The 27,739-nt window shown below is 43.2% G+C and overlaps 2 protein-coding genes across 3 annotated transcripts in view; both read right to left on the bottom strand.

Moving 5' to 3' along the window:
• Positions 1–183: 183 nt before the first annotated feature.
• Positions 184–8,360, bottom strand: LOC122871903 (protein NLRC3-like). 2 transcript variants are annotated; one of them, XM_044187478.1, is made up of 9 exons: positions 6,477–8,360; positions 6,215–6,364; positions 5,127–5,205; positions 4,739–4,964; positions 2,824–4,627; positions 2,563–2,736; positions 2,138–2,311; positions 1,087–1,133; positions 184–932 (listed from the first exon to the last, which is right to left on the bottom strand). In XM_044187478.1, the coding sequence occupies exons 1-9, from the start codon at positions 6,563–6,565 to the stop codon at positions 328–330; spliced, it is 3,348 nt and encodes a 1,115-aa protein (XP_044043413.1). In that variant the 5' UTR covers positions 6,566–8,360; the 3' UTR covers positions 184–327. The 2 variants fall into 2 exon arrangements, with proteins under 2 accessions (XP_044043413.1, XP_044043411.1); XM_044187476.1 differs by lacking the exon at positions 2,138–2,311.
• Positions 184–27,739, bottom strand: part of LOC122871902 (protein NLRC3-like) — a 30,965-nt gene continuing 3,409 nt past the window's right edge. Inside the window, exons 3-13 of the mRNA XM_044187475.1 lie at positions 26,240–26,370; positions 25,975–26,127; positions 25,007–25,126; positions 24,254–24,332; positions 23,867–24,095; positions 21,953–23,756; positions 21,663–21,836; positions 20,590–20,763; positions 18,619–18,665; positions 17,776–18,464; positions 184–230 (exon numbers count right to left, since the gene is read on the bottom strand). Of these exons, the coding sequence (XP_044043410.1) occupies positions 17,896–18,464; positions 18,619–18,665; positions 20,590–20,763; positions 21,663–21,836; positions 21,953–23,756; positions 23,867–24,095; positions 24,254–24,332; positions 25,007–25,126; positions 25,975–26,127; positions 26,240–26,328 (3,438 nt within the window). The 5' untranslated portion in view covers positions 26,329–26,370 and the 3' untranslated portion in view covers positions 184–230; positions 17,776–17,895. The remainder of the gene's footprint in view (positions 231–17,775; positions 18,465–18,618; positions 18,666–20,589; positions 20,764–21,662; positions 21,837–21,952; positions 23,757–23,866; positions 24,096–24,253; positions 24,333–25,006; positions 25,127–25,974; positions 26,128–26,239; positions 26,371–27,739) is intronic.

Genomic DNA, 27,739 nt, shown 5'->3' with positions numbered 1-27,739 from the left:
TCCAGAGAGAAGATTAATGGTCATATTTAACAATCTTTTCTTCTTCATGAGCTTCAGGAATGAAAGGAAAGTGAAAATAATTGACCAAATATAATAACAGTCTTTAGGATCAGCTCAGTTTTCATGATGATGCCAAATGTGACTTCTTCCTTTTTAAATGTCGTTAATCCAAGAAAACAACCGTGAGCATGAAAATGTTGGGCTTTATTTACAGCTGTTAGATGGAGAAGCTTTGAAAATCACTTTGAGTTCATTGATGAATTTATGACAATAACCTGAAAGATTTCTGTAGCTGTGATCCTGTACAGACTCAACTGATGTGTTTCTCTAACAGGAGGAGACTCTCCCTCCTACAGAGAACACAGAGACACTGAGGAACCAGACCAGGACCAAGAACCCAAAGCCAGGATAAAGAGGTTCAGTGAATGTGGTGTTGAAGGTGTGGAGGTGGATCAGTGTGTCAGAGGAGACTCTGTAGAAGGACAGAGTGCCAGCAGGACAGTCCACATACACTGCTGCTCTGTTGAGACAGAGAGAGGAGGGAGGAGAGGAGGAGGAGGAGGAGGAGGAGGAGGAGGAGGAGGAGATGGGTGTTTCTCTGTTATTGTGCCAGACAGCGTAACTATCATCATCACAGCAGAAAAGACTCCAGGACTGATCATTCTCTCCAAACACACAGTCTTCACTGCGTCCTCTCCTTCTGATTCCTCTGTAACTCACTGATATATCAACATCTCCTCTCCACTCGACCTCCCAGTAACAGCGACCAGTCAGACCATTTCTACACAGCAGCTGAGGCCAGCAGTCAAACCTGTCTGGATGATCAGGATATGGCTGATCCTCCTCCATCACACGTGTCGCCTTCCTGTTGTCGTCAGACAGTTTGATCTTTCTGTTCACTGTGTTTGTGTCGAGTGTGAGTTCACAGGAATCTGATGGAGAGAACGAGACACAACACAGCTGCAGTTATTAATCTATCATCTGTTTGATGACGACATCAGAGACGTGAATGAGTGATGTCACAGTTTGAAGATGGCTGAATGTGTGCTGCTTTGTTTTCATGAATCAAAGTAAAAACACACTTACACTTCCTCAGACCTGGTCTCAGCCATCGGACTCCACCGGGCTCCACCCTGAAAGGAGGAGGGGGGTCAGACCAGCACGTCCTCTTTCAGCACGCAGACATGGACATTACATTACTCTCATACACATCTACACAATCTGTGCCTCCGGCCTGCTTCTCCCTGCCCCCCCTGCTCCTCCCTGCCCCCCCTGCTCCTCTTCACCTCTGCCTCTCTCCTCAGACACTGAGAGTGACCCACAGGATGTTGGTGTGTGTGAAAGAGGAGGACGACATCTGATCACACACACAAACCTCTTTTTGGATCGTCCCGTCTCCATTAAGAGTCCCACTTCAACAGCCCTCCTTGGTTCCAGACCTCTGCCATAAACCAGGTGACAGAGACTCCCAGACTGTTTCCCTCCAACGAGTGTCAGAAAACCTCTTTCTGAAGAAACCGCATGTCAGAAAACCTCTTTCTGACAGCAGAAACAGGATCACTTCTGTCTCACTTGCTGCATGTGCTGGATGTTTGGGGAAAACTCCTCTCAGTTTAAATCTGCTGTGACAAACATGCAGCCTGTAAAAACAGTGGAACTCAGCCCACCTGCTCCACCTGGGATCGCCAACACCACCTCAACAACCTGCGCTGCATCCAGCAGCAGCATCTGGTCCAGGACTTGGCCTGCATGAACGCTGAACGCTGCTTAAAGAGCAACCACATTTATACTGAACCTTTCCTGCCCTCACAAGCTGTCTTTTACTTAGTTAAAGATGTTTTTCTTGTTTTTTCTAACAACCAGATGGTTTTATGACTTGTGTGTTTTCTTTTGCTGCCTTTGTGACGGACTTTGTAATATGAATTAATATATATGTGGAAAGTGCTCTGCAAATAAAGATATTATTATTATTATTATTATTATTATTATTATTACTATTATAACCATGTCCTGGACCTCTCTCTGTTGTGAGCAAAGGAAAAAGGTCATTGTTCATATAACTCTCATATCCACCTTTAACCAAAAAGACCTCTTCTATCAGACTGACTGTCTGTGGCTGCAGCAGACCTCTTCATACCTGAGAGTGTCCAGTCTCCAGTATGGATCCTTCAGTCCAGCAGACAGCAGCTTCACTCCTGAGTCTCCTGGATGATTGTAGCTCAGGTCCAGCTCTCTCAGATGGGAGGGGTTGGAGCTCAGAGCTGAGGCCAGAGAAGCACAGCCTTCCTCTGTGATCAGACAGCCTGACAGCCTGCAAACACACAAAACAACACACATGGCAGATCATCTGAGGGTCCTGCTGCGTCCGACAGATACAAGAGGAGACTCTCCAAATAAATGAATAAATAAATACAGTGACTGAATCAGGGATTTATACAGTAACCATGACATTGTGATCTAAATGTTATTCTACAGCCATGCTAGCAGCTCTGTGAAATTAAGTGGAGCTTGAAATTTTGAGAAATAACTTAAATAATTAGACAAACTCTGACTTAATCTGACCTGAGAGTTTCCAGTTTACAATGTGGACTCTCCAGTCCAGCTGTCAGCAGCTTCACTCCTGAATCCTGCAGGTTGTTGTTACTCAGGTCCAGCTCTCCCAGACTAGAGGACTGGGAGCTGAGAACTGAGGACAGAGCTTCACAGCTTCTCTCTGAGAGGTTACAGCCACTCAGTCTGGAGAGACAACAGTAAGGAAACGAGTAAGTAGTTTTTAATTTCTTTCTCCTGTTCATGAATAAATCCCACTATGTGTCTACTTACAGAGCTTTGTTGGAGGCTTTGACCACTGGCAGCAGCCTCAGAAGAGCCTCCTCTGAAGCAGAGTATTTCTTCAGGTCAAACACGTCCAGATCTTTTCCTGATGACAGTAAGATGAAGACCAGAGCTGACCACTGAGCAGGAGACAGTTCATCTGTGGAGAGTCTTCCTGAACTCAGGGACTGTTGGATCTGATCCACTAGAGAACGATCATTCAGTTCATTCAGACAGTGGAACAGATTGATGCTTTTCTCTGCAGAGGGAGTCTCTTTGATCTTCTTCTTGATGTACTTAACCATTACCTGATTGGTTTTTGAGCCACTTCCTGTCTGTGTGAGCAGGCCTCGTAGGAGAGTCTGATTGGTCTGCAGTGAAAGTCCCAGGAGGAAGCGGAGGAACAAATCCAAGTGTCCATTTGGACTCTGTAAGGCCTGGTCCACAACACACAGGTAGAACTGTGTCATTGCAGGTCTTTGTTTTCTTGTTTTAGACCACCAGGAGCTCTTTTGGTCTTCTGACAGCAGATTGACACAAGAGTTGATGAAGGTCAGATGGACATGAAGAGCAGCCAGAAACTCCTGAACGCTCAGATGGACGAAACAGAACACCTTGTTCTGGTACAGCCCTCTCTCCTCTCTAAAGATCTGTGTAAACACTCCTGAGTACACTGAGGCTGCTCTGATATCGATGCCAAACTCTGTCAGGTCTGATTCATAGAAGATCAGGTTGCCTTTCTGCAGCTGCTCAAAAGCCAGTTTTCCCAGAGACTTAATCATCTTCCTGCTCTTTTTATTCCAGTGTGGATCTGTCTCAGCTCCTCCATCATACTTGATGATCTTCAGTTTGGACTGAACCACCAGGAAGTGGATGTACATCTCAGTCAGGGTCTTGGGCAGCTCTCCTCCCTCTCTGGTCTTCAACACCTCCTCCAGAACTGTAGCAGTGATCCAGCAGAAGACTGGGATGTGGCACATGATGTGGAGGCTTCGTGATTTCTTGATGTGGGAGATGATTCTGCTGGCCTGCTCCTCATCTCTGAATCTCTTCCTGAAGTACTCCTCCTTCTGTGGCTCAGTGAACCCTCTGACCTCTGTCACCATGTCAACACACCCAGGAGGGATCTGATTGGCTGCTGCAGGTCGTGTGGTTATCCAGAGGCGAGCAGAGGGAAGCAGGTTCCCCCTGATGAGGTTTGTCAGCAGCACATCCACTGAGGTGGACTTTGTAACATCAGTCAGGACCTCATTCCTCTGGAAGTCCAGAGGAAGTCGACACTCATCCAGACCGTCAAAGATGAACACAACCTGGAACTCTTCAAACCTGCAGATTCCTGCTTCTTTGGTTTCAGTAAAGAAGTGATGAACAAGTTCCACCAAGCTGTACTTTTCCTCTTTCAGCACATTCAGCTCTCTGAAAGTGAATGGAAATGTGAAGTGTATGTCCTGGTTGGCTTTGTCTTCAGCCCAGTCCAGAGTGAACTTCTGTGTTAGGACTGTTTTCCCAATGCCAGCCACTCCCTTTGTCATCACCGTTCTGATTGGTTCATCTCTTCCAGGTGAGGGTTTAAAGATGTCTTCTTGTCTGATTGTTGTTTCTGGTCCGTCTGGTTTCCTGGATGCTGTTTCAATCTGTCTGATCTCATGTTCATCGTTGACCTCTGCAGTCCCTCCCTCTGTGATGTAGAGCTCTGTGTAGATCTGGTTCAGAAGGGTTGGGTTTCCTGCTTTAGCGATCCCCTCAAACACACACTGGAACTTCTGCTTCAGGTTAGATTTAAGTTTACGCTGACAAACTCCAGAATGACTTCCTGAATGAACACACAAAAAAATCAGATCAATTATATTTCCCTCCATCTCTTGAGACATCAGTAAATGGCCCATTTATCCAACATGTTGAATCTTTAGAGAAATCCTCTTACTGCTCTGCAGACAGTCAGCCAGCTCCTCCTGCTTCATTCTCCTCAGGAAGTGCAGTGTGATCTTCAGAAATGACTCTGTGCTCCTCCTCTGCTCTTCCTCCTCACCGACCAACACCTCCTCATATTCCCTCTGACTCTCTAAGCATTCTGGGTAATCTGAACTCAGAACCTTCTGCATCTTCTTCAGCTCGTTCTTCACAAAAGTGACAATGTTCTCCTCCAGCAGCTGGAACAGAATATTATGTGAATGAAACAATCAAACTAAAATCATGGAACCAAACATCAGATCCATGTTGGACAGACTGACAATCCACTGGTCTAAAAAGTGCAGCGTGGAGATTATTGTGACCAGAATAGATGTAAAAGTAGTTGCTGTACATGTACAGACCATAAATATGGAGTCCAGGTGTGTTTGATGCTGCTGGGCAGACTGACCACTGGGAACCTCTGAGCTCTCCTGGTCGACTCTGTGGAGGAATCATGAAGAATTATCTCACGTTATGTCTGTCCACACAGAGACAAACATGAGCTAAAGGTCCCTTTGAGCTGAAGTGTTGATTATAAAATTGAATCAGATGGTTTCCTCTGACATTAAAGTATTGTAAAACAATTATGTAAAAGGTCAGAGAATATAGAATAATAATAATAATAATAATAGAATAACAATCACACAAGCAAATGTGATCATTCATTTGGAATCGTGTTTGTGTCACCTGATGAATCTAAGTCCAATATTCACTCTCTTTTTTTCTGCGAGGTAAAATAACTGTTTTTGTCAATGGAGTCTGGTGGCTTTGAAGAGAGCATAGATGGATCTAAGGCTTCAGGTTCCCGTAGGAAAGGGCTGTCTGACGGCAAGGTAAGGCGGTGAAAATATTCTAAATACAGCGTACACTTAAACTGATATTTATTTAGGTGGGCCTTCTTTTAGGGGGCTAAAATCCGTTGCTTAGCTCCCGTGCTGGTCCTGTCTGCTTCTCCTAACTGTCCACTGTATGTATTTATAAGGGGAAACCCACAGAGACCGCTGTACCTACTGTGTTTACAACTGAAGCAACATTAGAGAAACAAAGAACTAATATGACATAAACAATGTGTCGGCCTACAAGTTAGGGAAAATATTCACGAATAGAAATAATAAAGCAAATCTCGTACAACCCTGTGTTGTAAAAATGATAAATACATCTACTTTATTCCTAATGTTAATTACTGTTAACATTATTACGAATGTGTTGGTTCAGTGACGTTTCTGTACCAGCACTGTGTGCAGGTTGTTAATTAAAAAAAAGGAAACAATGATCTATTATATATAATAGGTAATATATATATTACCTATTTTGCGTGCCTAGGACTTTTGCTTATTTTTGCCGCGGTATCGAAAGCGAGTGTCGTTCTTTATACTAGTTTTGTTTTGAAGTTTTAAATTCTTGTATCGATACATGAATCAGTAATATGTTAGCGTTATTAACAGATTACCTCTTTGCCCCAGAGAGTTGTAGTCGTTTAAAATCAATGAAGCGATCATTTGACCGGTCGCTCCTGAAGGACACACAGCTGGGCTCAGGTCCAGGTTCAGACTCAGGTCCAGGTCCAGGTCCAGCAGAGTCTGGTCTCTGCTGCTCTGGCCTTGAACACAACACACACAGAGCTTTGAGTGTGAATAATGATGGTGCAGTGATCTGAGTGCTGAGCTCTGACATGGAGAAGAGTCATGGACAGTTAGAGATCCTCATCTCACCTCTGAGCTCTGGTCTGGCTGCCATGTTCCCCACACAGACTGGTTTTAGAGGGAGGGGCTCCCTCCTCTCTGTCCTCACACTGATTCATGCTGCTGAACTCACATCCACATCAGCTCACACACACTTTGATCTGGAGAGGAAACACAAATCCTTCATCTGCACATCAACTGAAATCCTCCTTTCCATCATTTCTCCTGTAAGAAGATCAGCTGCTCCTCCAGTGATTGGCTGTTACTTTCTGTTTCATATCAGTGTCAGCTGAATGCAGTCAGACAGCAGTGAGGCAGAGGAAGCTGCCATCAGCTGCTGGACTTCTACTATCAGGCCACTAGATGGCGTCATGAAGCTGCAGTGAAGTGCAGATTTACCTTCACTGACACGCTGATTGAATTTGACGGGAAGCTTCAGTTTCTTTAATATTCAGTCAATTCAAAACTAAAACCTTCAGTTACGCCTGAATGATTGTTATTAAACTCGTCCGAGTGCGTTTGACGCAAAGTGTCAAATGATTGTAATGGACCTCAGCTCTACATGTTGGAGGCCGCACACTGTTCTGTACATTAAACTGCTTCTGAGAGTTATTCTGTTATGTTGGTCTTCGTATTCATTTAGTTTCCGTTTGATTTCTTCCTTTAGTGATACTTTTATACACTTTGTTCTGTTTCGTTTCGTTCTCATTTAAAATATTGTGAATATTTGTTCAGACCTGTTCTGTGTGTGCAGTGTGGAGGAGCTACAGCTGTATTGTATTGTGCCATCCTGTGTTGTATAAAGACAATAAAGCTGAACCTTCAACCTTGATAAGGAGCCCAAAGTCCACAGAGGCGAACCTGAACTTCAGACAAACTAATGTGGCAGCAATAAATATTCTACTTCATCTCTGAGACCAAAGTGTATCTGAACGGCTGCTGTCACTGTTATATTATTACTTTATTATTGTGTCACTGATGTGTAACTACAACTCTGTGTTGTAGCTGGCTGAGGTGGAGCCACTTTGAACTGTTTTATACACTTTGAGGAAGTTTAATGTTTAATAGTGAATCTGAATCTGAAAAGTAATAACACGTAGTGAAGTAAACAGTCAAATATAGGCAGATACAGAGCAGAAGTATAAAGCAGCAGAAATATTCAAGGAAAGTACAAGTACTTCAAGATTGTACTGAAATGTACTCAGTTACTTTCAACGACTGGAGGTCACACGCGCACACAGATCCTTCCAAAATAAAAGACTGGCAGGCTCAATGAAGCCCTTCCAGAAAATATTACAACATTCATTTAAAGGAAATCTCTTTGATTTGATTATTGATCACGTTTAAGTTCAAACTGACATCATTTATAATGAATTGATTATTCATTAATTATAGTTTTATAATGTATTTGTTTAATAAAAAGCAAAGCTTGTGAGCTCCTGTGCCCTCTGAATGCTCCTTCCTGCTGTCTGCACATCAGTCCTGTGGTGGAAATATAACGACACAAACAGCTGTTCTCCAGCGGCTGTCCGGCCGAGCGAGGCCGCATTTAGTGGCTCAGACAGCGGGAGAGCAGCGGCTCGTCTCCGCCTCCTCCACAGGCTGATTCAGGCAGGAAAAGCTGCCTTCAGCCATCAGTCAGTGGAGCTACACAGTAATAACGACTCTGTGTCCAGCTGCTGAGGATCCGCTGACTCTGCTGCTGCTCTTATTCCGCCGCTTACACTCCCAGACACCGACACAACATGGCGGAGATTTGTAACATTAATGGCGGCTGTTTGGCCTCCTTCGTCCCGGGTTTCCAGTTAAACTCAGTTAAACTGAGTTAAAATGAAGCGTGGAGCGCCAGCTTTCTGCTGTTTCTGTGGAACTAAGCTGCCGACAGCTTGTGTTAACGACTCAAACACTTCAGACGGGTTACATTACCTTCAGCTGCAGCTTCAGAGGAGAAAACTATCTGCGCCACGAAGTTCAGACAGGGTCAAACTGAACTTTGAACAGGAAACACCTGGAGAGATGCGGCGAGAGTTAAACATTAACTATATCTGTTAATAAGTTGAGATGAAGTCGCTGTTTAATGAGCACATGAAGATAAAAGAGCTGGAAGCTGAGGACATGTTCACTTGAAAGCAGCTTTGTGAGTTTCAACTGAGTGTTGGTTACTATGGTAACTTAGTCGGTCAGTTAAAAAAAGTTATCTGGTTTTATCAAACAAAAGTGAAACAATCCTTTTCTTCAACGTACGTTTTGTAATTCTAACAGTGATTTCTGCTGCAGTCTGACTCTTTGAACTCAACACGTTAAACTTCATATCAGACGACAAACTGGAGTTTTGTGTGAGTTCGCGTTGTTAGGCGAGTAGGGAAACTTCCCAGCATGCAGCAGGAGAAGCAGGCTCATGAGGCCTTCCTCAATACAAAGTACACCAGGTCCAGACTCACGGACTTGGGAGGAAATGAACCATGTTGCAGGTGGAGCTCAGAGAGCAACCTGCTGCTCAGCGTCAGCAGAACCAAGCAGCTGACGGAGATTTTAGGAGCAACAAGACTCCCACTGTCTCCATCAGTGGAGCTGAGGTGGAGCAGGTGGACACCTTCAGGCTCCTGGAATCAGCATCACAGAGAACCTGTCGTGGTAAACCAGGTCCCAGTTCAGGGACTTGTTGGGAAAATGAAGATACAATACCTTACTGGGGGGGGAGCAGCAAGTCCAAACAGAAGCAACTGACAATCCAACAGGTGAACAGGAACAAAGTGCAGGCAGCAAGTACAGGTTCAGGTTAAGGATCAGGATCAGGTTCAACACTGTGGGGGTTACCTGGGGAATGAGGAGCAGGTGAGCAGGTGGATGTAGGGGTCAGGTGGGACAGTCTGGGGGCATCTGGTTGATGGATGGCAGGTCTACAGAGTTCCTCAGAAATGCTTGGTGGGCCTGGGGGAAGTGAGAAGGGGCTGGAGACAGAAACAGAGGGGCAGAACCGGCGTGAGATGTGGACGGTCCAGGACCGGAGGACTCTGCAGCGGGTGATTAAAACCACCCAGAACATCAGTGGTTCCACCTACAGAGCGTCAGTGATGTTGCTGAGATGAGCTGCAGAGCCCAGAGGACACTAAAAGACCGTTTGTTTCACTGTGTTGTAAAAAGACAATAAAGCTGAACCCTGACGAGGAACCCAAAGTCCACAGAGGCAGCGCGGCTGTTCAACATGAAGCTTTACTTTAAGCCACATGTGATCAAAGTCAGCAGCTGAACCTCACACATCAAACTTTATCTTTTCTTCCCTCAAAATAAGACGGTGTAGTCCCTCATTCGTCCAGGAGTGTTCTATCATAGAAAAGGTTTCAGTCGTAGTCATCAAGATGTTTTCTGGTTTTCTTCCCTCATAAAACACAAACATCCCAAATCAGATCTGGTTTCTTAAAGTGTTGCTCATTTTATTTTTGAACAGAACAAAAGAAATGCATTTAACCAACCAGCATCCTTAACTTTTCTTCATTGTTTCTTCTGAGCTGAATGTTTCTGTGTGAATCTGCACAGCGATGGAGCCTGAACCTGCAGCATGGAGGGGCGCCGTGGTGTCAAACAGTCTGAGAAGCTCTGCTGTAGAGAACTAAAGGCAGGACGACCACGACCTCAATACTACATTTAATACTCCACCGACACATTAGCCCTAAAACTGTTTTATGTACAATCGTACTGTACGTACTGAAATCATAATAAACTTCTTCTCCTGATTTATTTTACAGCCGGTCTTCATCCAGGACGCCTTTAGTTGTGTCTTCAGTCATTTAGAGATCTGAAGTCCGTCAGAGTGTTTCAGTGAGATGTTCTACTTTACTGTAGTACTTTATACTACATGTACTTTACTGCAGTACTTTATACTACATACTTTATACTACATATACTTTACTACAGTACCTCACACTACAAATACAGTGCTGTGAAAAAGTGATTCCCCCCTAAACCTAATAACTGGTTGCTCCACCCTTAGCAGAAACAACTGCAATCAAGCGTTTGCGATAACTTGCAATGAGTCTTTTACAGCGCTGTGGAGGAGTTTTGGCCCACTCCTCTTTGCAGAATTGTTGTAATTCAGCCACATCGGAGGGTTTTCGAGCATGAACTGCCTTTTTAAGGTCATGCCACAGCATCTCAATAGGATTCAGGTCAGGACTTTGACTAGGCCACTCCAAAGTCTTCATTTTGTCCTTCTTCAGCCATTCAGAGGTGGACTTGCTGGTGTGGTTTTGGATCATTGTCCTGCTGCAGAACCCAAGTTTGCATCAGCTTGAGGTCACGAACAGATGGCCGGACGTTCTCCTTCATGAGTTTTTGGTAGACGGTAGAATTCATGGTTCCATTCATCACAACAAGTCTTCCAGGTCCTGAAGCAGCAAAACAGCCCCAGACCATCACACTACCACCACCATATTTTACTGTTGGTATGATGTTCTTTTTCTGAAATGCGGTGTTACTTTTACGCCAGATGTAACGGGACACACACCTTCCAAAACGTTCACCTTTTGTCTTGTCAGTCCACAGAGTATTTTCCCAAAAGTCTTGGGGATCATCAAGATGTTTTCTGGCAAAAATGAGACGAGTCTTAATGTTCTTTTTGCTCAGCAGTGGTTTTCGTCTTGGAACTCTGCCATGCAGGCCATTTTTGCCCAGTCTCTTTCTTATGGTGGAGTCATGAACACTGACCTTAACTGAGGCAAGTGAGGCCTGCAGTTCTTTGGATGTTGTTGTGGGGTCTCTGAATGGCTGAAGAACAAAATGAAGACTTTGGAGTGGCCTAGTGGAGATAAGTTGAGCAAACTGTTTGCGAATGTTTATTCAACATCTGTTGCATAATCGCCGAACCTTATATGGATTCAGATGTGAATTTGATACAGCATTCTAGTGAGGCTGACAGATGAAGAAGAAGGATAAAATGAAGACTTTGGAGTGGCCTAGTCAAAGTCCTGACCTGAATCCTATTGAGATGCTGTGGCATGACCTTAAAAAGGCAGTTCATGCTCGAAAACCCTCCGATGTGGCTGAATTACAACAATTCTGCAAAGAGGAGTGGGCCAAAATTCCTCCACAGCACTGTAAAAGACTCATTGCAAGTTATCGCAAACGCTTGATTGCAGTTGTTGCTGCTAAGGGTGGAGCAACCAGTTATTAGGTTTAGGGGGGAATCACTTTTTCACACAGGGCCATGTAGGTTTGGATTTAGTTTTCCCTTAATAATAACAACCTTCATTTAAAAACGGTTTACTTGTGTTATCTTTGACTAATATTTAAATTTGTTTGATGATCTGAAACATTTAAGTGTGACAAACATGCAAAAAAATAAGAAATCAGGAAGCGGGCGGACACTTTTGCATATCACTGTATTTTACTGCAGTACTTTATACTACATATACTTTATTGCACTACTTTATACTACATATACTTTACTGCAGTACTTTATACTACATATACTTTATTGCACTACTTTATACTACATATACTTTACTGCAGTACTTTATACTACATGTACTTTACTGCAGTACATTATACTACATACACTTTACTGTAGTACTTTATACTACATATACTTTACTGCAGTACTTTATGCTACATACACTTTACTGCAGTACTTTATACTACATATACTTTATTGCACTACTTTATACTACATATACTTTACTGCAGTACTTTATGCTACATGTACTTTACTGCAGTACTTTATACTACATACACTTTACTGTAGTACTTTATACTACATGTACTTCATCCGTCTGACTGAAGCTGACACTTCAGGTTTCCTCATGTCGCCTTCTAACATGTTTATTATACACAGAGCACTTTGCATGTGACACAGATGATTAACAATATAAATCTCACTGGAACTTTTGTACTTTATTGATCAAATTCAAAATACAACAACAGATACAGGAAACGTGCATAAGAACATAAAGGATTCTGGGTAATTGTGACGCATTTCTCAACATTTTCTAACATTTTACAAACTAAACAATCAATCAATCAAGAAGTACATTTTCCTGATTATACTTTTACTTAAGTAACGTTTTCACAAGTAACAGAGTGTTTTACAGTGCGGTATTAGTACTTTTACTGAAGTAAAGGATCTGAATACTTCCTCCAGTACAACAACACTTTGTGCTGTGACAGACTGACTCCTTTAACCACATGTTAGTTTCTGTGAATCCTTTGTAACTCTGCTCATATGTCTCGGTGGACTCGTGGCGGCTCTTCATGGACACACAGATCAACATCCTGTCAGAGACACAACAACAAGTACACATTAAATACTTCACACATCCTCTAAGAAACAGCCCTCAGAGCTCTTTGTTAACCCTTGTTCTGCTGGAAACTCTCCACAATGCAGACAGGACTGATGCTCTTGGCATGGAGAACTGTGGCGCCCCCTGCTGGTGAACAGATCAACTGTACTGTCAGTACTGTTCAGACTGTAAACATCTCAGTATGTTCATACTCATGGGTAGATGCTCAACTGCGTTTCACTGAATCGACTTTTTACTGTTTGACTATTTGTCATCCTGAAATTAAATGAGGGAAATGTTCAGTCCTGTTTTTAAACTAAAACCTGAGTTTAAACTCTTCCTGAGTCAGAAGCAGCGGGTTCACCGCCTCGTTCCTCCTCAGTGACGACAGCCCGGCCGCTGTCGGTGTGAAAAACAAACTGAACCTCTGGAGGAAAATACCGATTTCTCCAGGTTTGGATTCGGCTGCTTTTCCTCCACACGACACATATTATTAATGCCAATCAGAGACTCACCTGCACAGGTGACTGCAGCTCTGATTGGAGGAGGATTTTAAACTGCTGTTGAACTTGTTTCTGCTGAAAACAAACTGACCTGAGATCAGAGACAAACAAAGAGTCATTAAAGTGTAAAAACTGTGAAAACTTCCCCTTTTAACCAGAGAGAAGAAGCTGTGACGCGAAAAAAACAGGGTGACAAGCAGGTGATACACTGTAAAGAATAGCCAGGGAACGCACTGTAAAAAATGAGCACCATCAGCAGTAAAAGTACACACGTCTTCTCAGCTTCATGTAGTTCAAGTATCAGCAGTAATACTCACTCATCTTCACCTGCAGACTGCATCCTCGTCCGCACCTGAAACACATCGTCAGGAAACTTTGGATTTCATTGTGAAATTCAGTTCTGGTGAAGAATTGTTAGAAATGGACACGTATGCAGTGACGTCATGTGATACTCTGACCATTCAGGGGTCTCGGCTGATTGGATGAGCGTGTTTGTGGAAAATTACAAAATATTCAGAATATTTTATGGCGTCATTTTAAATAGTTAATGTTGACAACATGCTGACAGACAGACAACAGAGATGGACTGATATCATTTGATCAAATCTGAATCTATCTTTAAATCTCTTATTGAATCCATTTGTTTCAACATTTGTATCAAGAGTTCAAAGTTCATGAAGAGTTTCCTTCATGTGCTGAGAAAACTCTCCTCCTCCTGAAGCTGAATAAACTCTCGGATCAGCTGGAAAACGCGTCGTCACAGAGCTGAAAACAGGCTGTTTCTCTGAGCTCAGGAAGACTTTTTAGAGATATGTGGTTCTCACAGGATGGCGACGCTACAAACAAATGATAATCTTATAGACCATGATGCATTGCTGCAGATGAAACTACCCAACAGTATATAAAGCAGTTAAAATGAGCTCAACCTTAACGTTTGTTTTCACGCTGCTTCGTCAACTTCAGCACGAAGCCTCACAAAATAACGTCCAGGTGAGAAAACTGACGACAGCTTTTTGTCTTCTCCGTTATTTTCTAAATGTTGAAGAATCTCCCTGAACCATCTGACTCACCGTCATGTATTCATGTGAACTCACAGCTTTATGAGATATTTATGATACATGCTCCATTTTTTCCCCGGGTTTTGCCTCTCAGGCCACTTTCAGCCTGAGGGATGTTTTTCAGATATACAAAAATATAAAAACCAAACAAACTGTATCATAAGTACAGGGCCACAGTGAGGGAACGAGTCGCACATTTCCAGAATACAGTGTGGATTGTAATACTCTGTGGTGCTAAACAATGAAACTGCACCCCCTACTGGTCAGGAGGAAAGTGATCAAAGTGTTCGGCTGCACACAGGTGAGGTGACTTCATCCTCCTGTTTGTTGCTCTCTCGACAGCATCTTTCTGTCTTCAGCTGCGATAATAAACAGCCGCTGTTTGACGATGAAAGCCTCACGTAAATGTATGAAAGCAGAGCAGCGAAGTCAGAAGGACAATCAAACTTTAAAAAATAAAGTGTGAAAACATCATTTTTGTTCTGAAGTTTAAAGCGAGAAAAAGTCTTAAAGTGTAACTGTGACTGAACAGCGACCTCTGTGGCCACACGTGGTAATTACAGGATACAGATACACAGAATTATCGTAGAAAAGGTTTCAGTCGTAGTCATCTGGACACTGTTTTCAGAATCAAGACGTTTCGGCTCCCATCCGGAAGTCATTCTCAATTGTGAAAAAATTGGACGGGAACTGGAAATTTAAGCTAATCTGAGTTACATAAACCCTGCCCTCAGGAGGGAATCTGCCTGAGTATCTGTTAATAGCTAGTTTCACCTGAAACTGACCTAATAGTTTCAAGATGGCCCAGTGATCAGTAATCAGGCCTATTGATTGGCCCAGATACTCAGGCAGATTCCTCCTGAGGGCGGGCTTATGTAACTCAGATTAGCTTAAATTTCCAGTTCCCGTCCAATTTTTCACAATTGAGAATGACTTCCGATGGGAGCCAAACGTCTTGATTCTGAAAACAGTGTCCAGACGACTACGACTGAAACCTTTTCTACGATAGAACACTCCTGGACGAATGAGGGACTACACCGTCATACACAGAATTATGTTTACTTTTGTAATTAAACCAATAAAATGTTTCTCAGCTGACCTGTAACAGGAGCAGGAGTAGAGAAGAGTCAGTGACGTCACAAACACAACCGCCATTAGCTCCTGGTCATACCAGACCACATCAGGCTGAAAACATCTGAGCGTGTTGAATCAAAGCTGCGTTTTGTTGATGAAACTTTTCTTTTGTATTCAGACTGAATGTCTTCTGTCAGAAGTGACTCTGATTGTTTTCAGGAAGAAGGTTTTTAATTTGATGTGCAGCAGCAGAATGAAGGAGAGGAACTGTTTCTACTGTTTTTACTTTTATTTACAATCTGAATCTGAATCAGCTTCATTGGCCAAGTATGTGAACACACACAAGAAATGTGACTCCGGTTTTAAGTTGCTCTCAATGTTGCACACAGGCAGACAAACAGCTAAAAACAAGGACAACAAAGAAACATTGTTCATACAGGGAGGTGAAAAAAGACAAACACATAAAAAGTATATATAAACAATACAACAGTGTCCACAAGTTAGTTTCTGTAAGTTGTAAACAAGAATGTAACAGATTACTTTATATACATGCAGTGTGTGGTGATGTACAGTATATGCAGGTATACATGTAAATATACAGTATTTGACAGCGTGTGTTCAAAGTATCATTTCTTATGTGTAGATAAGTGGATGTTTTAGTGTTTCAGGGTTATTGTCACAGCTGGTGAGTGCGAGGCAGCGAGAAATAGGACCCAAATGCAGACACTAGAGGCAGGCAGCGACAGTTCAGTGATTCATTAACTAAAGAAAAGATACAAACGCTCACAGGAACTGGTGGCAAGTCCAGACAGTCCCAACAGAAGTTGTATTAAGTCCACGCGATCGCAGGAATGGGACGGGGGAAAGTGCAGACAGGTTCTGGTGGCTTGAACGCCAACGCATGAGGTACACAGCAATTATCATGTACGAGGCTGCTATATATGTGCCAGCTGTTGTTAATGATCGAACCCAGTCTATGGCAGGTGGAGGTAGAGGGTGTAGCTATTAAACATTTCTTTTTCTGGGGAGGATTATTTTGTAGCAATTCATTTCTTGATTTCTGTAAGGCCATATGATAATCTTACTCCACACAATCACTGGGAAAACCCCGAACTACAAACTTTTGTTTCATATCCACCGATGGGGAATACACTGTAAACAGGGAATACCGGCTTCGCTCTAAAAACAAATCAGAGGTCTGGAGTGGGTGGTTGAAGTCCCAGTTCCTCCTCACTTTACTTCTCTTATTGTTGTGTCAGAAGCTGAAATCAAACCACAAACAAACATAATAAGCAGCAGTGAAGCTCAGCGAGATACAAAGAGAGCTTTAATACAGAGAACTGCTGCTTCAAACTTCACAGTTTCACTTTTCATCCTCTAAAATGTTGACAAGAAGGTGGAAAACCTGTAGCAGTCGAGACGACACTGTAACCTACAGCTCAATGACATGTTAAAGGTCACTGGATCAAGACCCTGCTTTCTCTCTCTTTCTGTGAGCTTCTTCTCAGCAGTGTGAACACTTGCAGAGATAAAGAGATGAAAAACAGGAGGAGCTGCTGAGGAGGGAAACATGTGACCAGAGGATAAATGTTATTGTAAAAAAGCAGCAGAGCAGAGACACTGCCCCCTACAGGCTGCTCTGAGTCACTGCTTCATACTGACTACTGGCAGATACAACAAGTGCAGTAACAAGTCAAGTAGTGAGCATTATTATGGCAGTTAGAATGTACTAGATAGCATCGTTGATCAATACTTTAGTAATTGTTTTATTACAGCTGCAAAAAAACAGAATTCAACAGTTTCACTGCAGTTTCATTAAGGTGTCGGCCACAAACACATTCACTGCATGTAAGACAGCAGGTTTGTCAGGCTGTGATACACTATATGGACAAAAGTATGTGGACAGCTGAACATATTCCCTCAGTATGTGACAGAGTAGCATGTGACTGTGACATCATGTCCACTCTTCTGGTTTCAGTCTTTCCAGCAGATGTTGAACCTGCTGCAGGGGTTTGCTCCCATTCAGACTCCAGAGCATCAGTGAGGTCCCACACTGATGTTGGTGATCAGGTCTGGATCACAGTCGGCGTTCCAGTTCATCCCAAAGGTGTTGGATGGGGTTCAAGTTAGGGCTCTGTGCAGGATCAGCCAAGTTCTTCCAAACCAAACTGGGAAAAATCATTTCTTTATGGACTTTTGGCCACAAACTATCTTTCAGCTGAATCAGTCAGTAGTCCTGACCTGAGAAAGACAACAAACACACTCACAGTAACATTCTGCTTTTATTGGAACAAGAGCCAGAATTCAAAACAACACATGACAGAAGGAACGAGTCAACGGCATTACCACCATTTAATGATCAGAGCGGCCATCTTTAATGGACTGTAAGTGGAACAAGTTTATAGTGGAAATGAGGAATCTTTGAAAATCACTTTGAGTTCATTGATGAATTTATGACAATAACCTGAAAGATTTCTGTAGCTGTGATCCTGTACAGACTCAACTGATGTGTTTCTCTAACAGGAGGAGACTCTCCCTCCTACAGAGAACACAGAGACACTGAGGAACCAGACCTAGACCAGGACCAGAGCCCAAAGCCAGGATAAAGAGGTTCAGTGAATGTGGTGTTGAAGGTGTGGAGGTGGATCAGTGTGTCAGAGGAGACTTTGTAGAAGGACAGAGTACCAGCAGGACAGTCCACATACACTGCTACTCTGTTAGAGATGGAGGAGAAGGAGGAGGAGGAGGAGGAGGAGGAGGAGGAGATGGATGTTTCTCTGTTATTGTGACAGACAGAGTAACCACCACCAACAGAGCAGCTCAGACTCCAGGACTGATCATTCTCTCCAAAGTCACAGTCTTTACTGTCTCCTCTCCTGCTGATTCCTCTGTAACTCACTGATATATCAACCCATCCTCTCCACTCGACCTCCCAGTAACAGCGACCAGTCAGACCATTTCTACACAGCAGCTGAGGACAGTCGTCAAATCTGTCTGGATGATCAGGATATGGCTGATCCACCTCCACACGTGTCGCCTTCCTGTTGTCGTCAGACAGTTTGATGCTTCTGTTCGCTGTGTTTGTGTCGAGTGTGAGTTCACAGGAATCTGATGGAGAGAACGAGACACAACACAGCTGCAGTTATTAATCTATCATCTGTTTGATGACGACATCACAGACGTGAATGAGTGATGTCACAGTTTGAAGATGGCTGAATGTGTGCTGCTTTGTTTTCATGAATCAAAGTAAAAACACACTTACACTTCCTCAGACCTGGTCTCAGCCATCGGACTCCACCGGGCTCCACCCTGAAAGGAGGAGGGGGGTCAGACCAGCACGTCCTCTTTCAGCACGCAGACATGGACATTACATTACTCTCATACACATCTACCTGCCCCCCCTGCTCCTCTTCACCTCTGCCTCTCTCCTCAGACACAGAGTGACCCACAGGATGTTGGTGTGTGTGAAAGAGGAGGACGACATCTGATCACACACACAAACCTCTTTTTGGATCGTCCCGTCTCCATTAAGAGTCCCACTTCAACAGCCCTCCTTGGTTCCAGACCTCTGCCATAAACCAGGTGACAGAGACTCCCAGACTGTTTCCCTCCAAACCATCACAAGTGTCAGAAAACCTCTTTCTGACAGAAACAGCATCGTTTCATGTGCTGGATGTTTTGTGCGTGTTCATGTTACTGTGGTTTTGTGCTGAACTGATATCTGTGATGTATATTACAGCAGTATATTCCTCCTGAACTGAAGAACTGCAGATGGAGGACTGAAACAGCAAAGACTTGCTGGAACTTTGCCGTGTCGGCCTCTCGGCCGGTCTGCCAACCAAACCAGGCCTCCCAACACTGAATCATCTACATGGAGCCACGTGATCAGCTATTACAGGTGCAGATCAAGGTTTTGCCCTGTAGTGGATCAGTGAGTTGTAACTGCTGTAGCTAATTCTCACTTTGTGTTAATGTGCATTATGTTAGCATGCCATCTATGCCAATTCTACCTCAGCCTTTATTACATGGAAATGAATGGAACTCTTTTTATATTGTTCTGTACGCTGGTGGCCACAACATGCTTTTATTTCAGAACCACATACAACTTCATGTTCAATTTGTCATTCATCTGGTATCTCAATAAACATTCCTGGATCGTCAGACATCTCTGGTTAAGTACTGACCGGACTCCCTGCAGCGGCCAGTTCATCCTTCATCTCATCACGCCTGGATTACTGCAACAGCCTTTTCACTTTCCTAAACCAAAAATCTATTGATTGACTCCAGACTGGACAGAACTCAGCTGCCAGGCTTTTAACCAGAACCAAGAAATCTGATCACATAACTCAGCCTCTTTACACTGGCTCCTAGTATGTTTCAGAATAGATTTTAAGACTTCACTGATTACTTTTAAGGCACGTCATGGCCTCTCTCCTGCTGTATCTCTGGCCTCTTAGTACCGTACACGCCAGCACGTACTTTGAGATCCTCGGGCTGAGGTCTTTTGTCTGATCCAGAGACCCGGCTGAAAACTAAAGGGGACCGAGGCTCTGGAACAGCCGGCCCGAGGAAATCAGGTCGGCTGAGTCAGGAATCTCTTTTAAGTCCCTTCTTATAACATACGTTAATTGGAGAGCCTTTCATGATTTTACTAGAGTTTTAATTTTCTTTAAACTGTCTCTTACTAACAGAAAAATGTTTCTTGTTTTTTATGTTTTCTTTTAAAACCAGATGGTTTTATGACTTATGTGTTTTCTTTTGCTGACTTTGTGACAAACTTTGTAATATGGATTTTGAAAAGTGCTCTATAAATAAAGAATTATAATAATATTATTATTATTATCATTATTATTATTATCATCATTATCATCATCATTATTATTATTATAACCATGTCCTGGACCTATCTCTGTACAGAGGTGAAATGGATTTGATTAAGAGGGCAAAAAAATATATTTCTCAAACTGACAGACAGTTCCATTAACATGCATCTGTCCAAACTGTGTAAATTATTACCAACAGGCAATTATCATGTTTGTTCCTGGAGATGTTCTCCATGGAGACCTCCTACACAAATATCTCCTTTTTATGTTCAACCAGTGTTTCTGCTGTAATCAAAGGAAAAAGGCTTCCTACATGTGTGACTGTTCATATAACTCTCATATCCACCTTTAACCAAAAAGACCTCTTCTATCAGACTGACTGTCTGTGGCTGCAGCAGGCCTCTTCATACCTGAGAGTGCCCAGTCTCCAGTGTGGATCCTCCAGTCCAGCAGACAGCAGCTTCACTCCTGAGTCTCCTGGATGATTGTAGCTCAGGTCCAGCTCTCTGAGATGGGAGGGGTTGGAGCTCAGAGCTGAGGCCAGAGAAGCACAGCCTTCCTCTGTGATCAGACAGCCTGACAGCCTGCAAACACACAAAACAACACACATGGCAGATCATCTGAGGGTCCTGCTGCGTCCGTCAGATACAAGAGGAGACTCTCCAAATAAATTAATAAATAAATACAGTGACTGAATCATGGATTCAATAGTAACCATGACATCTAAATGTTAAAGAGGATACTGCCATGCTAACAGCTCTGTGAAATTAAGTGGAGCTTGAAATTTAGAAAAATAATAAACTTAAATAATGAGACAAACTGTGACTTAATCCTGACCTGAGAGTTTCCAGTTTACAATGTGGACTCTCCAGTCCAGCCGTCAGCAGCTTCACTCCTGAATCCTGCAGGTTGTTGTTACTCAGGTCCAGCTCTCTCTGGAGACTACAGGACTGGGAGCTGAGAACCGAGACAGAGCTTGCTCTACAGCCTCATCTCTGAGAGGTTATAAGCCACTCAGTCTGGAGAGGAAATAGTGAACAATTTATTAAATAAAGTAACATTTATTTATAAAATGCTCTACCAGTCTGGACTTTTGCTGATACAGTATATAATATCTTCTCAGCACGTTAAAATCCTTTGCTGTTTTACTCTAAACATGTTGGTGAAGTTAATCTTGGTGATATATTGAATCTAAAAAAACAAAACATCTAAATTATAATAATGTAACATTGATTTAAAAAACAATTTTAAAAACGTGCATATGTATTTAATTAAGTTACATCAAAGCATTTTCATGCATGTTCATAAAAACAATTTAGGAGGATAAATCACTAAAGATTTTCTGATAATTCTGTTTTCTATACATTTAAAATCCTGCTGGCAAAATTCTGAGATTGTTTCATGAGACTGTATAAACAGCATGGAGTTTAAAGTTCAGAGAAATATTTGAACTTGTTTACAACAAAAAGTAACTTGACCTGACCTGAGAGTTTCCAGTGTACAATGTGGACTCTCCAGTCCAGCAGACAGTCGCTTCACTCCTGAATCCTGCAGGTCGTTGTTACTCAGATCCAGCTCTCTCAGACTAGAGGACTGGGAGCTGAGAACCGAGGACAGAGCTTCACAGCTAGTCTCTAAGAGGTTACAACCACTCAGTCTGGAGAGGAAATAATGAACAAGAAGACAAACAACATTTGTTTTTATTTTTTTCTCTCTTGTCGAAACAAAACAGTGTATTTTAGGATGAATAAACCCCACTATGTATCTACTTACAGAGCTTTGTTGGATGCTTTGACCAATGGCAGCAGCCTCAGAAGAGCCTTCTCTGAAGCAGAGTATTTCTTCAGGTCAAACACATCCAGATCTTTTTCTGATGACAGTAAGATGAAGACCAGAGCTGACCACTGAGCAGAAGAGAGATAATCTGTGGAGAGACTTTCTGAACGCAGGGACCGTTGGATCTCCTCCACTAGAGAACGATCTTTCAGTTCATTCAGACAGTGGAACAGATTGATGCTTTTCTCTGCAGAGGGAGTCGCTTCGATCTTCTTCTTGATGTACTCGACTGTTACCTGACTGGTTTGTGAGCCACTTCCTGTCTGTGTTAGCAGGCCTCGTAGGAGAGTCTGATTGGTCTGCAGTGAAAGTCCCAGGAGGAAGCGGAGGAACAAGTCCAGGTGTCCATTTGGACTCTGTAAGGCCTGGTCCACAGCACTCTGATAGAAGTGTGCCTTTGCAGATTCATCTTTTACTTTTTCAGACATCTGGGATGTTGATTGTTCTTCTGACAGCAGATTGACACCAGAGTTGATGAATGTCAGATGGACATGAAGAGCAGCCAGAAACTCCTGAACGCTCAGATGGACGAAGCAGAACACCTTGTCCTGGTACAGCCCTCTCTCCTCTCTAAAGATCTGTGTGAACACTCCTGAGTACACTGAGGCTGCTCTGATATCGATGCCACACTCTGTCAGGTCTGATTCATAGAAGATCAGGTTGCCTTCCTGCAGCTGCTCAAAAGCCAGTTTTCCCAGAGACTCAATCATCTTCCTGCTCTCTGGACTCCAGTGTGGATCTGTCTCAACTCCTCCATCATACTTGACGTTCTTCAGTTTGGACTGAACCACCAGGAAGTGGATGTACATCTCAGTCAGGGTCTTCGGCAGCTCTCCTCCCTCTCTGGTTTTCAACACATCCTCCAGAACTGTAGCAGTGATCCAGCAGAAGACTGGGATGTGGCACATGATGTGGAGGCTTCGTGAGGTCTTGATGTGGGAGATGATTCTGCTGGCCTGCTCCTCATCTCTGAATCTCTTCCTGAAGTACTCCTCCTTCTGTGGGTCAGTGAACCCTCTGACCTCTGTCACCATGTCAACACACTCAGGAGGGATCTGATTGGCTGCTGCAGGTCGTGTAGTTATCCAGAGGTGAGAAGAGGGAAGCAGGTTCCCCCTGATGAGGTTTGTCAGCAGCACATCCACTGAGGTGGACTTTGTTGCATCACTCAGGATCTCATTGTTGTGGAAGTCCAGAGGAAGTCGACACTCATCCAGACCGTCAAAGATGAACAAAACCTGGAACTCTTCAAACCTGCAGATTCCTGCTTCTTTGGTTTCAGTAAAGAAGTGATGAACAAGTTCCACCAAGCTGAACTTTTCCTCTTTCAGCACATTCAGCTCTCTGAAAGTGAATGGAAATGTGAAGTGTATGTCCTGGTTGGCTTTGTCTTCAGCCCAGTCCAGAGTGAACTTCTGTGTTAAGACTGTTTTCCCAATGCCAGCCACTCCCTTTGTCATCACCGTTCTGATTGGTTCATCTCTTCCAGGTGAGGGTTTAAAGATGTCTTCTTGTCTGATTGTTGTTTCTGGTCTGTCTGGTTTCCTGGATGCTGTTTCAATCTGTCTGACCTCATGTTCATCATTGACCTCTGCAGTCCCTCCCTCTGTGATGTAGAGGTCTGTGTAGATCTGGTTCAGAAGGGTTGGGTTTCCTGCTTTAGCGATCCCCTCAAACACACACTGGAACTTCTCCTTCAGGTTAGATTTAAGTTTACGCTGACAAACTCCAGAATGACTTCCTGAATAAACACACAAAAAATCAGATCAATAATATTTCCCTCCATCTCTTGAGACATCAGTAAATGTCCCATTTATCCAGCATGTTGAATCTTTAGAGAAATCCTCTTACTGCTCTGCAGACAGTCAGCCAGCTCCTCCTGCTTCATTCTCCTCAGGAAGTGCAGTGTGATCTTCAGAAATGCCTCTCTGCTGCTCCTCCTCTGCTCTTCCTCCTCACCGTCCAACACCTCCTCATCCTCCCTCTGACTCTCTAAGTATTCTGGGTAATCTGATCTCAGAACCTTCTGCATCTTCTTCAGCTCGTTCTTCACAAAAGTGACTATGTTCTCCTCCAGCAGCTGGAACAGAATATTATATGAATGAAACAATCAAACTAAATGGAACCAAACATCAGATCCATGTTGGACAGACTGACAATCCACTGGTCTAAAAAGTGCAGCGTGGAGATTATTGTGACCAGAATAGATGTAAAAGTAGTTGTTGTACATGTACAGACCATAAATATGGAGTCCAGGTGTGTTTGATGCTGCTGGGCAGACTGACCACTGGGAACCTCTGAGCTCTCCTGGTCGACTCTGTGGAGGAATCATGAAGAATTAGTTCACATCATGTCTGTCCACACAGAGACAAACACAAGCTGAAGGTCCTTTGAGTTAAAGTGTTGATTACAACATTGAATCAGATGGTTTCCCCTGACATTAAAGTGGTGGTCGTACTGCTGATCCTGCTGTGAATCAACAGTCCTGTCTGCATTTCTGTGCAGCTTTCAGTTTACTGTGTTGGTTTGTCTGGTTTAGTCCCTCCAGCTCTTATTGACCCCTATAATACTGTGGACACCAACGCACAGCTCACACAAGCTAACTGGATGCTACCTGTCCAGTGCAAATTGGTAGTGAGTCACATTAAACTTGTAGCAGCTGAAGTGAGAGAAACATCAAGAACACCAAAGAGAAAACCAGAGAATACTGGATCAAACCAAAGCTGAGGGTGATTTCACACTGAACTGTGTGTCAAATGAAAGCTAGAACGTACTTCTCTGGGCTACAGGTAAGCAAACAGGTACAGGTGTTGTTTACAGAAGGTGGTACGGCTGTTTCTTTTATACTTGTACAATATGTATGTGTTTTTCTTTTCAGCATGTTTGACACACATATTTGAACTTTGATAAAGGTTGTTGTCTCTCTATATATATCTGTCTAAGTATAACGGTTCAAACATGAATCAGTAATATTTTAATGTAACAGCTCACCTCTTTGTAGCAGAGGGTTGTTGTCCTTTAAAATCAATGAGGTGAAGATTTGACCGGTCACTCTTCAAGGACACACAGCTGGGTTCAGGTCCAGGTTCAGGTCCAGGTCTCCCATAGATACTGTTGGACAGAGAGGAAGACCACCAGGGATGTAAAATCACTTTTTAGTCTTCAGACTCAGAAGCTGCTGGAGAAACTAGCAGCTATCAGCAAGAAAAGGATCAACACACCAAAGTTCAATAAAACATGAAGCTGAATGATTTCAGTCTGTGTATCATCGCTTCATTTTCCTATAAAATATTGGACCAAACCAGGACTAAATGTCCTGATCTCTGAGCAGATTTTACTGTTACTGACAGATAACAAACTGAACTGTGGGGTCCGTCAGCAGCGACACTGTTGGCCTGTATTCTAACGTTTGCATTACTAGACTCACCACAAATATCCTGACTGTTATTTACAGACTTTGGTAGGTGAAGCTTTTAGGACAAAATTCAAAGAGCAGTTTCAGACTAAAGACACTTTGGAAGATCCCCACTTGATTTGTGTAAGTCAGACTGCTGAAGCCTCATATTATCCTCAGCTGAACTTTACAATGTGTTTTTACACAGAACCAGGACTGTGGATTTTGTCCTCCACCACTTCCATTGAAATCACATGAGGAAGAGATCTGTTCAGGGCCAGTGTGCACAGGAGGACCAGTTCCAGCCACCAACAACTCTTTCAGTGTACATGTGGGCACGTCAGTGTTGTTTAGGGACAGACTGGAAAACACGTGAACCTGTCCTTTAATACTAATCTTCATCTGACCTTCATCATCATCATTCTAGGAGAACAGGAACATTATAAGGACAACTGGTCAGACTGGACTTAATGAGGACAAACATCAGCAGTGAGCAACATGAGGAGGGAAATATGAACATTTTAGGTCAGACTGTCCAACAGTTTTAATGCTGACAACTACTTACTGTCTGGCAGAGAAATGTCCTCGTTTAAAATCAATGATATTTTCCTTTGACCGGTCACTCCTGAAGGACACACAGCTGGGCTCAGGTCCAGGTCCAGGTCCAGGTCCAGGTCCAGGTCCAGGTCCAGCAGAGTCTGGCCTCTGCTGCTCTGGCCTTGAACACAACACACACAGAGCTTTGAGTGTGAATAATGATGGTGCAGTGATCTGAGTGCTGAGCTCTGACATGGAGAAGAGTCATGGACAGTTAGAGATCCTCATCTCACCTCTGAGCTCTGGTCTGGCTGCCATGTTCCCCACACAGACTGGTTTTAGAGGGAGGGGCTCCCTCCTCTCTGTCCTCACACTGATTCATGCTGCTGAACTCACATCCACATCAGCTCACACACACTTTGATCTGGAGAGGAAACACACAAATCCTTCATCTGCACATCAACTGAACATGTGACAAACACAAACCGCATCGACAAAGAGACCGAGAGGTCGACTGAAACTAACCTGCACATGTCTGACACACATTTACAGCAGAACTGTCTCTTTCAAATATTTGCTCTGCATTAATTCAACAACACCATCAGTGTTTGGTGGTTGAATTTAAAGGATCGGTTCACATGTTTTCAAGTCTTAATATCTCAATACAAACCCCACGTGTAGGCTGACGGAGCGGCTGCAGGCTGTAATCCTTCCTCCTGTCCACACTGACGGTGAAGTGATGCCTTCCTAACACGACTGCAAACACAAAGAGGGAACTCTGCTCTGAAACGGGCTGTAACTTGTAACTCCGACAGCTGACGCTTCATTTCTCTTCAGCTCAGCTGTAGAAGTCATTTGTACACAGAATGAGGATTGTGTCCTGCATTTCTTACAGTGCGCTGCAGCTCGACAAGGAGACATTTTCATCATTATGGTCCTCAATTCCCAATTTGAATTCTCATTGTTTAATCATTGGGGGGGGACTTCAGTTGTGTCCTAAACCCAAAACTGGACCAATCCTCTAAAACCATTCAGCGACTTTCCAGGTCAGCAAGGAGTACTGAATCGTTTTTAAAGGATTATGGGATTGTTGATCCCTGGCGGTTCAAAGATCCATCCACCCATTGCTACTCTTTCGTCCCCCCGTCCACCAATCGTGATCACGGATCAATTATTTTCCTCCTCCTCTCCTCAAACCAGCAGCTGGCAGCAAACAGAGACCTGAAAACTGGTTTTCCTGCGTTCCACAGCTGACGAAGCGAGAACAGAGAGAAGGGCTTGGTTTGTTGGCACAACTTCAGTTTAGACTCTAGTTGTTGTTTTGACAGTGAAGGCCGACTCAAAGCTCACAAGGAAACATGCATTCAAAATGGCTTCGCTCCTGCTCAGCTCCCCTTTAACACAGAAAAGTCTGAAGAGAAAACTACAAGAGACAAAATGGCCCCAACAGCTGAATTAATAAAAGGTCGACTACAACATGCTGATTAATGTGCGATGTAAAACAAATCTATTTAAAATGGTAAAAGTTGTCAAACTGTTCCCATTAGATTACAGTAAAATACCATGAAAAGACAGATTCTTCTTATAATTTCACACCCCAACTTTAGTACAATTTTTCATTATTAGAAAACGTGAAAATGCTGCATAAATACCTTTGAACTTCACTGTTCTTTTAAATTACAGTAAACTTTAGTTATTTCATAGAATGATTCAGTTTATCTCCAACATCTGTCTGTCAAAGGTTTCTCCTGTAAAGTGAGTCTGCAGCTGCTTGTTGCTGTTAATACAGAGTT

Source organism: Siniperca chuatsi, linkage group LG24, assembly GCF_020085105.1.
Source record: "Siniperca chuatsi isolate FFG_IHB_CAS linkage group LG24, ASM2008510v1, whole genome shotgun sequence".
NCBI lineage: Eukaryota > Metazoa > Chordata > Actinopteri > Centrarchiformes > Sinipercidae > Siniperca > Siniperca chuatsi.
Note: the sequence above shows the minus strand (reverse complement) of the source record. Positions and strands in the feature narration are given on the sequence as shown.

What these genes read in the sequence shown, in the direction of transcription:
- LOC122871903 (XM_044187478.1), bottom strand. Translation starts at nt 6,565, where the DNA reads ATGAATCAGTGTGAGGACAGAGAGGAGGGAGCCCCTCCCTCTAAAACC. An exon ending in AAAGCCTCCAACAAAGCTCT is followed by an intron (nt 2,737 to 2,823) that starts GTAAGTAGACAC and finishes TTGTCTCTCCAG; the next exon opens with ACTGAGTGGCTGTAACCTCT. An exon ending in TGTAAACTGGAAACTCTCAG is followed by an intron (nt 2,312 to 2,562) that starts GTCAGATTAAGT and finishes GTGTGTTTGCAG; the next exon opens with GCTGTCAGGCTGTCTGATCA.